The 12765-nt window shown below is 41.9% G+C and overlaps 1 protein-coding gene across 1 annotated transcript in view; it reads left to right on the top strand.

Moving 5' to 3' along the window:
- Positions 1-12765, top strand: part of BMPER (BMP binding endothelial regulator) — a gene marked incomplete at both ends in the record, with an annotated part of 141762 nt that overhangs the window by 97940 nt on the left and 31057 nt on the right. Inside the window, one exon of the mRNA XM_080611127.1 lies at positions 1843-2179. Coding sequence (XP_080467253.1) covers positions 1843-2179 — 337 coding nt within the window. The remainder of the gene's footprint in view (positions 1-1842; positions 2180-12765) is intronic.

The raw sequence follows: 12765 nt of genomic DNA, 5'->3' as shown, positions 1-12765 counted from the left end.
GTGATAGGTGGTGCAGAATTATCTGCTCATCCTTGCTGGGTACGTTTTTCCCCAAACCCTTGGTGACATGGTGTAAACCATACAAGCACCAAGACAGGATGAACCAATGGCCAAGAACCCCTTCTATAGCCATAATTGCCATTTGAGCCCCACCCTGTTACTCTGCAGCGTGGATAGGAATTGTCATAGGAGACAATGGGATGTGTTGCCAAAGGAGGGGTTCCAGCTTTGAACTGAGTCAATGGTATGATAATTACTTACATGAGGATAGGACAGGATCTGGATCGCATAGTGGCAAGCACTGATTTACAAGAGGAAAGGGTGGTGCTACACCAGCCCAAACAGTAAACGTAGAAAAGTGGAGCAAAGCCCTGGTCCTGCACCACAGAGTGATGCTGTTTGGTATTCTTGGTCAGGGAGGGAGAAGAGGGTAAAATCTGTATTATCCTCTTTAAAAGCAGATTCTTGTGTTTATCCTTAACTAATCACTGTGCACAGGTGCTTTATGGGAATAAATTAGCAGCAAAATGATTTGTTATCTTCAGGTGCAGCGTTACTGCAGAGATGTGAAGTAGCATTCATCAGACGTTGGAAACAATTAAAAGAAAGTCTGGTTTGGGTAGAAGTTAAGCAGCAGCAATTCTTGGTGGTGATTTTGTTCCATATGATACTAAAATTGCTTTCCCTTATGAGATACATATTTGTGCCTCAAAGGATGGAATTCATTGAATTGACAGTTACCCAGGTAAATACTAGAAGTTTAGCTTCCACCTGATGGCTGGGCTCTCCAAATTATCACTGGAAACAGAGAGGCATTGAGAAGTTAGTTTATTCCCTCTGTATTAGACACCCACGTTCTGACCCTGAGCTGCCTGTTTCTCTCCATCAAAGAGAGTGCTCAGACAGCTGACTTGAGCTAGATACCTAGCTTTTAGGTGGGTACAGACAGATAAAATGTGTTTCACCTGCAGAAGCCAATTTTTGAGGTACTAGAAATGCAAAAGCCTACTGTAAAACAGACTGTAGCAGAGCACTTACGTCTCACCCACTAAGTGAAGGTTAGAGATCTACCATCATTACTTAGTGTTGCTGACTGAGGAAGACAGCTTCAAAAGGTTGGTAATTAACACCTTTTGAATAAACAGTTTGAATTGAGTTCAGAATGCCTTCTTACTACAGTTTTATCCTCTGACATATTGCTGTGGTCCACTTTCTAGCTATCTTCACACACACAAAATAAGGTACTTGTATTGGAACAGTTATATTCCAACCCTAATCATTCTATGATTCTGTGATTCTGTATTCACTCAAATGAGCAATCAGTGTCAGCTTTGCAGGCAAGAAAAGGGTGTTTTCCATGAGCTGGTCACTGGTGGAGTCTCATGGGACATGGACACCTTTGTATGTCTGTGTCCTGTGCAGTGGGTGACAATGGCTGAAATTCTGGGCCTCCTGCGAGATCAGGTAGAAACTTGTCCTAACAAAAACCATTTGCAGAATGTTGCAAGAGCCCTCTTTCCATGTTGAGAGGAGTTCTGCCTTGGCTCCACATTTTTTTAGGATAACCCCACTCATTAGCAAGGAGGAACAAAAATAAACAGAGGCAGGCATGAGTGTATTGTAATTGAATGTGATTTAAGAGACACTACAGTTGCCAGAGGCACTTACTGGGAGGTATATAGAAATCTAACAACATTATCAGAATGAAGCCAATGGCTTTGTTTAGGTTCCCATGAACACTGTTTCACAAACACAAGGCACTGTTTGTTATCCTCAATTTCTTCTTTTTTTCTTTTTGTGTGTGTGTGTGTGTGCATGTTTTTTGTTTCATCTCTTTATTAGGCTTGGAAATCTCATGGGATGGAGACAGCTTTGTGGAAGTCATGGCTGCGCCTCATCTGAAGGGCAGACTCTGTGGTCTGTGTGGCAACTACAATGGGCACAGGCGAGATGACCTGATCGGGGGGGACGGGAACTTTAAGTTCGATGTGGATGACTTTGCCGAGTCCTGGCGTGTGGAGTCCAATGAGTTCTGCAGCCGCCCGCAGAGAAAACCTCTGCCCGAGCTCTGTCATGGGACAGTCAGGGTGAAACTCCGAGCCCATCGGGAATGCCAGAAACTCAAAGCGTGGGAGTTCCAGAGCTGTCATTCAACGGTGGATTATACCACTTTTTACCGGTAAGTGTGGCTTGCTGTGGAAGGAGATGGTAAGTTACTGTGTGAGGAGCAAAACCACACAGCTGGCTTCCTGTTCAGTAGCATTTGAGCACATGATTTGAGCTGCTTTTGCTGTGAATTAATATACAGGCCTAGAGTTACATTATGATGAGCTTTTCTGAGTCAGGAATCAGGAAAAGATGACCCTGAGCTAATAAAGACCTGAGCAGTCAGTAGTGAGAAGGGCAGGCAGGCTTGTGATCACCTAGAGAAAAAGTACTTTTGGAGACTGAGGAGAGAAGAGGAAGAGACTTCAAGTCATTTCAAAGTCAGCTGTGAAGTTGAGGCTGACGTTAATTGCTATTGCTTGTGGTCCAGAGAAGCGTGTCTTCCTGGAAGCATTTTTGAAATGACTCCATTAAAGCAGAGATATGAAATATTACTAGTGCCTGTTGGATGGTGGAGTTTGTGAGCTGGGAATTTGCAAGGGGAGAGTTAACAGAAAGTTTCAGTGCGTGCCCATCCTGCCCTGGGAGCAAAGGAAGACAGATGAGGATCTAGAAGCCTTGTCTGAGTGAGTTATTCAAGGTTTTTATTTTTTAAATGCTTCCAGTCTAAACCACAGAGACATCATTTCTGTTCTTTAATTGGCATGAGTTTATTTGCCCCTCAGTAAATAAAATTGGCTTTTCTTCTGATTGCCTGACATAAAAAGATAAAAGTAAAGCCAAGTCACATTTGTATGGTGGCGGATGGAGCTGCCTGATCTCTGCGCTCTCAACTTTCCCCACTTGTGCACATCTGTGGAACTGTTGGGCTTATTAGGAAAAGCTTTCTAAAATTACTCCATTTCCCTTATGAATTGCCTTTCCTTTTCTTTTATAATGACAGAAAGACTTTTATCTAGCCCAGCAGAATATGTCTGGGACTGGGAAATGCTACAAGACACACAGCTTGGCTTGTAGTCTATGTGCTTCTGCATTTAGTTTGCTATAGTGTATCCCTGTGCTAGCAGCCTGGCAAATAGTGAAGATTATATCGTGTGCAGGTTATAATACTTTATCTTTTCCAATGGCTGGAGGCACAGCAGAGAGCACTAGAGATGCTAACACGCACACAGAAGGTCTGTTGAATACATTTCAGCAACATTCCCATCTCACTTCTGTCGTTCTCTAAAGGTAAGTGATGACAATGCAAATGGGAAACAGGCACAGAGAGATTTGTTTCATTTTGCAGTGGATTTTTTGTCCCTTTTTAAAAGTAGCTAGTGATTAATTTAGTGCAATACACTTCCTGACACCACAGTGGAAAATGATTTATATTTTGGCTACAGCAGCCAAAAAAAAATCTCTACATGCTTGCATGGAGCATTTCTGTTCCTTAAGAATGATGTATTCTATTTGTCCTGGAAAGACAATGAAATCAAGCAAATATTTAATTTGATTATATCCTTTTGTAGAAAAGTCTATTTTTCCCTAAGGAAACTTTATGTTGAAATGACCATCATATTCTGTCAGAAGTAGCTGTTAGCTTGCTTCCATGTAGATGTTGCTAGCTGTTAGACTAGATTCCAATACAGGAATCAAAGGTAAAATATAAATTAAAATTAAATAATGGCATTTAGTAGAATGGTACTTCTTGTTAGAACCTGACAAAGTTGGGGCAAGCAATTCATCCAATGAGCATGGCTATTTCTCATACTAGGAAATTCCCAAAAGGGGGTCGTGATTATGGGACAAGCATTCAAAGAAAGTTCTGGGAACCTTTCTAACATAAATCTTTGCCTATATAAACACACGTGCATTTGTGTATATTAGTATAAATAAGTGTGCTTAAGAGATTTGCATTTTCTTGCGCATTATTTTCAAAGAACTCATTGCTGGTGATGTAGTTTTGCAGAAAATTTAAATGACCATTAAAAGAAATTTAAACTGACATTTACAGCTTTTCACTGGGGTCTTTCAAAAAAGCATCTTTAGTCAATGTTTTCTAATTTCAGGCTGGGTGTAACTAAATAGTTTTACAATTCTGCTTTACTAACTATGGACAAGCTTCTAGCAGTAAGGGAAGTGATGAGGCAGAATGGTAGGGTCAGGTTCTTTCATTTTATTATCCATCTCCTCTTTGAATTAATAGCTTCAAATGGAAATAGTATTTCCATTTGAAATACTGCATTCTCAAGAGTTAACCTTTCTTGGTCATTCTTGCCTATATTATCAACATTGCTTCATTTTCCTTGTGCTGCTTTGGTAGTGACCTACTGTTAATAAGAATTCTCAGAAACAGAAATAAACTCAGCAGGAACTTTACGAATCAGGGTGTGTTTTCTCCAAATACCAGTGAGAAAAGGCAGTGACCAATGCATTGCAAACATTTGTCTGACTCTGTGTTACTGAGATTTTTGTGAAGAGGTCTCAGATTCATTTTAAGTCTCTTTCTTTTTTACAGCTGCAGTTTCTCTTTTCATTAGCCATCCAAAAAACATATACAGCAAGATTGTCACGATTGTTAGGTGAAAAGGATATGGTTTTAAAAGAGTAAAGATCTAGCTACATGGTTGTGAGGTTAAAAATGGTTAACTCCTGAGCTTGACCTTGATAGGACTGTGACACCTTAGGAGAAATGGTTGTGCACCTTGCCCTTAACCCTTCTTTTTGACATTGTGACTTTGGTGATGTGTTTCTCTGCAAAGCACATGGTAGAAGAAAGCACCAAGAAATAGTGGAATAGTCCTGACTGCAAACTAACAATTTTAGCATCTCCTTTTATACCACTCTTCTAATTCTTTGTTTTGTAACTAGACACGTTTTATGGGCTTTTAATTGTGGTTTGGTTTGTTTAGTTTTGAGTTGATATTTTTGGTTTGTCTTTAATGCATTGCTAGTTGTTCAATACTCATGAATAACACTCTAAAAATAACCTTTAGGGTTCAACTTTATGGAGGCAAGTTCATTAAGCGGGGAAAAAATTTTGAATTTCCAGGATATTTCAGTAAATTTTGTGTGAAGAAGAGGCTAACAGTGACACTCATCGCCATTGCCACTTGTCTATTTAGAGATTTTTAATATGGCTAAGCATCCTTGCCAAAGAAAGTTAACAAGGTTACTCAGTAGCAGGCTTTTAGAGGGGATGCTCTGACCACTTATGCAATAAAGCTTGCACTCAGTCTCCTGAAACTGCTGTTGAGTATAAGCAATACTAAAAAACATGTGAATCTCTCATGCTGCTGTTACCAGAAAAAGCTCTATCACATTATTAAGAACTATTATGGTACTCTTTAAGCTCTTGGATGAGGATTTGGGGATCTTAGAGGACTAAGGAAGGAGAAGACAACTTTCTGTGCTCACCAAACTGTACCCCATGGCTGATCTCATTGTGTACCTTTGGGGCAGGAGCCTGGAGGAGACTCCAGCCCCAGCCAGTGAGGTCAGGGAGCAACGTGGCGTGGGAGACAGGTCTCTAGTGTGCCCCCATCCATGCCCAATGCCTCTCAGAAGCCTCCTCAGAAGGCAACTGGCAGCCCCAAACAGGGGTGCAGGGGCTGACAGCAGTGCTGGAGTTGGGCCGAAGGAGACACCATAAAGGAAAGCATAGGACTGACTAACACTTTTGGAGTCTGCCTTCATTAGCATCTGTGGCTTTCTGGTAAATTTTTTTTGGGGTTTAATAGTTTGGTATCACCAGCAGCTTTGGCACGTGACATCAACATGGTATCAGTATATCACTCCCCTCTAACACACTCACACAGTAGTTGAGTTTATCAATGAGTAGTTAGACGTTGCTCAAGTCTAACTTAACTCTCACTGCTGCCATAGCTCTGGAAAAATATTCAGTGTCTTAGTTTTGCCATGCAGCAGACTTCCTTATTTGAGATTGGAAAATCTGTGCTCCTAAGTCTTGAGACAAGTCTTTTTATTATTACTCTTCCTATTATTACATTTTTGTTAATGCCACTATTATTGTCACGTTTTTAACAGCAACAGCGTACACTTAAGTTACATACATACATACATACCTATTGCACTCTTTTTGAATTGTCCTAAGAGGTATGTTTTCTCTCAAACACTTGAATTTAGTCATATTTGGCATTTTATAGCAAGCAGTAATTAACATAGTAATAGCCTCATTGTTTGAATCTGTGAATCAAATACATGCAGGTATTGCAAGTCGACTTTATTGCAATTTTTGTCTTTAATGTTCTTTGGACTCTGCTGACATTGCTCCATCTGGGCTCTTGGTTAGTCAGTTATTGAGTTTCTATCCATTAACCAGGTAACTGTATGCAGTTAACTGCTGTATTTTTGCAGGTTTTCTGAAGAATTCTGTTTAACCAGTGAAAATATTATTGATCAAAGTTGGAGCATAAATTGCAATGTTGTTTCAGTCCATCAGCTGCCTGTTATTAAGTTTGACAGATACGCCGTGAATAGCTGCTGAGAGCATGTAAGCTGTAGCATTGCTAAGTTAATGCAAGCAGTATTTAAAAGATGGGGACCAAGGATTTGTGGCTTTGAAGCTGAAGGTTTAAAGGGTTTTTTTCCTGTTAACAATGATGTCCTACAGCTGTAAATTCATGTGGTTATAGCCCTGTGTTCGCTCAGCAGGATGGTGCAAAAGAAATGTAGGCTGAAGGACTTCAAAAAAGCTGGTTTAAAGTGTTAAAGGGGTGGGTGGAACTGGGATCTCTGGAGCCCTCTGTTTGCTGCCAAGGGTGCATATTGCAGAATACACAATAACAGAAATAAGGGTTTCTGGTCCTGTCTGTATCTGTGGGCACAGCAGTGGCCTGTGCTGCTCCACGGCTCGTCTGTGGTGTGACCAAGGGCAGCTGTAGCTCTGAGTGCCCACCAGGGTCATTTCTGTCCCAGCTCCTGCACCAGTGTCTTTCCACTCTCCCCAGGGCAGAGCAGCCTGTCCACCACTTCCAGATAAGCCAGTGGTGATGGCTCGAGAACAGGACTGATGGCATGGACCTTGGCTTGTCCCCTTGCTGCCCTGGCACAGAGCAGGGGCTGTTGCTCCCACTCTCCCTTGTGCTAAGGTAGGGATGTTCTTGCACATGTCTGACTGCCTGCCCAAAGCTGGCCCTGAGTCTGAGTACTAGCAGCAGTGTAACCACAACAGAGAGGAGCTCAGGATGAAACAATTTACTCAGCTTCTTGGGCAAATTGTCACTGAGCAGCTGTACGACCCACAGAGCTTCTGGTTAGAATGGAATTTAAACATATTTGAAATAATAACTGTATTTTTTTAAGCAAATCTGTACCAGGACTCGAGTTTCCTATGAGTTGGAAGTGCCACTTTCCAGTCTACTCTCTTCAGCATCTTTGAGTCTTCCAACCATCTGAAGTTACCACTGGAGCTTTAGTTGCTTGCATTAAGGGCTTAGTAATTCAGACTTTCTGTACAGAATTTCGCTGCTTTATATTATTCTACTTATACAAGGCGAGCCTTTGCAGATCTGCATTGGAGAAATGCACAGAAGACTAAGTCTAAATGCACAGACAGAGCCAGTGTTCCCAACCTTCACAAGAGCACTGGTGATTGGGAACACATTCTCCCACCTGCTGCCTTTACTTTATGCCTCTATATGAATTGACATTATTCCCCAAACCATTTCTAAATATCAGCCTGTGCTGTCTTGTGTATTGCCATGATGAAACCACTGCCTTACAGGTAAGAAGCATTGTGACTTAGATGATCTTAAGGTCCTTTCCAACCCTAACTATTCTATGATTCTATGATTCTGGTGGCTGGCAGTGCTATCAAATGGGAGAAAACAGACTTTGTAGTGTCCAGCACACTTTGGGATTTCTAGCAGCGCTATCTGTGTGCTGATGGTAAGGAGTACTGCAGAAATGACACATATATATAAGTCTGTAGATCACCACTGTGTTAAGCGTCCTCCTTGAAGTATTTTTTGTCTGATGTAGCCAAGAGTGGGTGCAAGCTGCCAGAAAAATACTGTTTAGATGTAATGATTAGAAGTTTGGATTTGGACAAATAGGTTTGAATGGTCAGAAAAGATAAATCTGAAGCCAAGCTGAGCTCAGTTTTCTGTGGATCAGGATTCCTCTTCATCTTCCCCCACACTCCTGGCCCTGGTGGGGTATTTTTCACATAACCAAGCCCTATCCACTTGTGTCTGTTTAGAAAAGTACCTCAGGAATTTGGGGCTAGAAAACATTCTTCTCTTTGTATCAGTGGTTATTACAGCTGTAAAACATTGAAGCAGTGCCAGAGGATTCACAGATGTCTCCTTTCCTGTTGAGGTATTGCAAATGGGGGGAATGAAGGTGGAGAGGGTTCTAAACTCTGAGAAGACAGTGGTGTTGGACAGACACCATTCACCTGGGACCAGCCATGGCTTGCTTCCAGCCAGAAAGCTCATGCTTCCCTGATGACCCACTTTGTGCTTCCCTATATGGAAAGTTAATGATTTTATTCTTTTAACAAAGAAGGATTTTTTTAGTAGAAAAACCAGATGAAGCAGCGATACTGCTCTGTGATAAGAACCCAGGAAAGTTTCCTTTCTTCAAAGGGTGGCATGTCTGGAATGTGTATGTTTTGCTTACCTAATTACATGATCACAACCCTACCTGACACTGTCCTTTTACACTGAATGAGATGTTGTTTCCTACTGGTTGCAAGTGCAACATGAGGCTTCTTTTCTCTCCTTTCCAGGAATGAACTCAATTTGCGATTATCATGCATTCAGGTATATAGAGACTTATTAGAAAAACCTGCTTCTGCCTAGTAAAACTTCATTTCTTTCTGGTTTATTACCTGGCTCAATGAAATTCAAGTCAGGTGTTTCATAACCTAATACTGTCTTTCTCATTGTCTAGTGTCTGACAAATGTGAGAGTCTGCATCTGAAAAAACAAGGTCAAAAGTGATCCTGAAGGATGGTAGGAACTGTGAGGAAGTAGGGAGAGACGTTGAACAGAAAAGCGGAGTACCATAAATTCCCTTTTCTTTTGTCAGTATATGACTGCATTCTCAGATCTTGTTATTTGTGGATTACCTTTAACAGAGGTTTGGTAGGGTGGTTTTGTTTTTCTACCATGCCTTGGAGTCATGGGATAAGATCCTGATGCATTGAAGTCAGTGGGAATTTTGCTATATTTGAGAGACAGGTTTTCATCATTGCGACTGTTCCTCTCCCATGCGGGTTTATTACACTGATCTCTCACATCAGTTAGTAATCCTTGGTTAGCCTTGCTGTACCACAGACAACTTAAGGAAGCTTCAGCTGGTTCAGAGACAGTGTGTCCATTCTTCACTGGGCTAGGCAAAAAAAAGCCTCAGATTGGGGCTCCTCTTTCCTGTCTGCTTGCCACTTTTTTCCAAGGGGAAATCTAAGTGGTGGCTTTTCAAGGCAGAAGTCCTAATTTGTTTGGTCATAGGCAACTGAGTTAACTAACTTGAGTTGACTTGTGGTTCTTTCTTCTTGGCTGTAAGAAGTGTGTAGAAGAAGACTGCAGTGCTAGGTCTGCTGTCCCTCCCATTTTTCAAAGCTTATCTGATAGGCTTTTAAACATGCCCTAGGCATAACTTCTCTAATATAAAGTTCACCATCTCAAATGTCCTTATTTAAGCTGCAATCTTAAGATGCCACTATTTCATAATAAGCATGAGTGTGCCCTAGGAGTATCATGGCAAAAGACAAGCACACCCCTGTTGCATGGAGTAATAATTGTTTCACATTAATAATGATTCTAATTTCACATTCTGGAAAACACCCCCGATATTTCAGTCATATAATACAAGGCATGGATTTTAAAAGGGAGAGCAGGTGTGGCAAGGAGCTGGTAAAAGAGCAGAATGATATCCTCCCTTGTGGACATGTTTTAAAGGATACTGCAGGCCATTTGGTGCAATTCGATCTACTGCCAAAGCAAAAATACAGCAACACTGAAGGCTTCTTTTTAGCTGCAAAAAGCAATCCCGTTTTTTGGAGAGATGCTGTTCAGAGAAGCTGTCAGCATCATCAGAGGAAACCACTCTCTGTCAGGTACCGCAGGATTTTAACTACAGCTGCTACGGAACCCAAGACCACTGTTTGATCTCATTTTAATTAACCTCTAAGGTTCACAGCAGGGTTTTCTTTGCTGGCTTGTTTTAATTCATTTTAGCTTTTTACGTTTTCAGCTTCACTGCAGTATTGATTTTAAATGCAATCCAGAGATGCTTAGCTGATGGTAATGTGTGTATTGCCACGAATAAATAATTCAAGAAACCAGCCCATCAGATCTCACATTCTATCTTGGGCAGGGGCTAATAAGTGTTGCAAGGAAGAAGAAACCCACCCATACTGTAGCTGACCGAATGTACCATGTCATAGATGGTGGAGGAATCCCTTTCAGGCCCCTGAGATGATCAGTTTACATCTCATAGCATGAAATTTTAATTACCTTTCCTTTAACATGCATAACTGCAAAGCTACTATATTTCAGCTCCTATTTTAAGCCACCTGCAGTATATCCTGCCTAATTAGACACACAGCAAAGATGAACGAGGGTGTTTATAAGCAGGCAAATGAGATGAATTTGTGGGAAAAGCTTTAAAAATAAGCTTAACCTAATCCTCCTGTTATTCTTATGAGTTCATTTATGCTTCTGGCAGGATAACCAGACAAAGCAGGACGTGAGCTGTGACCAGCACAAAAACTTTCCTGTAGAAAGTTTGCCCTAGGAAGGTTTTGACAGCTCTGAGCAGCTTATCAAGCTTGCTGTCGTTGTTCATAGAGCTGACTTGCTGCAAGTGAGGGGTCTATTCTGGAGACTTTATGTGGGTTAGATTGAACTAAAAGCTTTCTTGTGGGTGTTTTTAATGGCTGAAGGTCTTTTCCTTCAGTATTACTGTTGATCTCTAGATCTCACAGGGCATCCAAAAAAATCTGGGGTTCCCAGGCTTCGAGATTGCACCGTGTCAGTTTCTTAGATGTCTGTGGTATAAAGTAGCAATCTGGGGTAAAGGCTCTTCATCAGAGGCTGTAGTTATAGGACTAGGGGGAATGGGTTCAAACTTAAATGGGGGAGATTTCAGTTAGATATAAGGAAGAAGTTCTTCCCTGTGAGGGTGCTGAGGTGCCGGCACTGGTTGCCCAGAGAAGCTGTGGCTGCCCCATCCGTGGCCAGGTTGGATGGGGCTTGGAGCAACCTGCTCTAGTGGAAGGTGTCCCTGCCCATGGCAGGAGCTTGGAACTGGATGAGCTTTAAGGTCCCTTCCAACACAAACCAGTCTTGGATTCTCTGATTCTAAACCTGCTCATCTCTTGTCCATCTCTGTAAGAGCTCACTGTATTTATACGCATGTGAAGGTCCCATATTCCACACTTGCCCTCTCAAGTGTGAAAAGTGCTAGTGTGTAAGGCTATTAACTTCTGCTAATTACTCAACTCTTGTTTCTCCTTCAGTCTTCACAGCACATGAGGGAATCAGCACCTCACGTTACTGGTGATTAATGCAGCCTTAAAAACAAGGGCAGCACAAGCTGTTTTGGGAGGCCTCTATCACTGCTGTTCGACCTGCAAAATGCTTGTTCCCTCTGCGGCAAAGTACCGAAAGCAAGAGCAGGTCAAGCACCAGGGGCTGGTAGTGTGATGAGAAGCAGGCACAGCCCTTGTTTAACTGCAAGCGCACAGGTCCTACACAGCTGTATGCAGCAGGGCCACTGCTGATGAGGACTTGGGGCATGACAGCAAAATCTCGTGGACCCGCATGGCAGTTCTCAGCAACTGAGCATTATTGTACCTTAGGGTATCACAACAACCAGAGCAAACAGCAGACTTGTGGGAATCAAGGCAAGAATGGGTGGAGATACTTGTGCTTACACAGGAATATGTATTCATCCATCTCAAATATTTACCACCACAGTACCTATGGCTAAGGTGTGCAGCACAGGCTGGATACATGGGTGTATGTGTGAGGTTCACTCACCCTTTAAGCTGTTGAGATGCTACTTAGAAACGTGTGTGGCTCTGCTTTCTGGTAGACATGTCAGAGCAGGCATAAATTTATGATGGTGAGGTCTCAACCCTGGAGATTGCCAGTGCCATCCTGGAGCAGGGGTTAGAACTAAAATGCCACTGGATCCATACCATAAAAAGTCCTTTCCTCACCCAAAGGGAGCGGTAGTGTTATACTTTCACCCAAATGAAGGGCTCTGTATATGTGCAAGCAGGTGCTGTGATTTCACCTCTTCATCATGATATGCAGAGGATGAGAGCATTTAAATCTCTCCCTGACTCCCAGACTTAAGCCAGCTGAAATTAAAGTTGGTGGGGAATGTACTGGGAATACTGAAGGGAGTTGGAACCATAAGTTTTCTTGCATTCCTGGGTACTCCTGCAACTAGCATTCTGTTTAGATAATATTCCTGAAACATAAAAGCTAAAATAAATCCAGCATGTGAAAATTAATAGCAAGTAATTTCTCTTATGATCAGTCCAGAGGAAGCTGTCGTAAGTGCTAAGGCATTCAGACAGCTGATTTTTGTACATCAGCTCTCAAGTGAGGTATGTAGTTTACAGAGAGTGAGTGCTTAAGGTTATGTAGTCTGAGTACATGAAATAAGAGGCTGTTGAGGATGGTGGATACCATG

Source organism: Psittacula echo, assembly GCF_963264785.1.
Source record: "Psittacula echo genome assembly, chromosome: 2".
NCBI lineage: Eukaryota > Metazoa > Chordata > Aves > Psittaciformes > Psittacidae > Psittacula > Psittacula echo.
The sequence above is the reverse complement of the archived record's forward strand: the minus strand, read 5'-3'. Positions and strand labels throughout refer to the sequence as shown.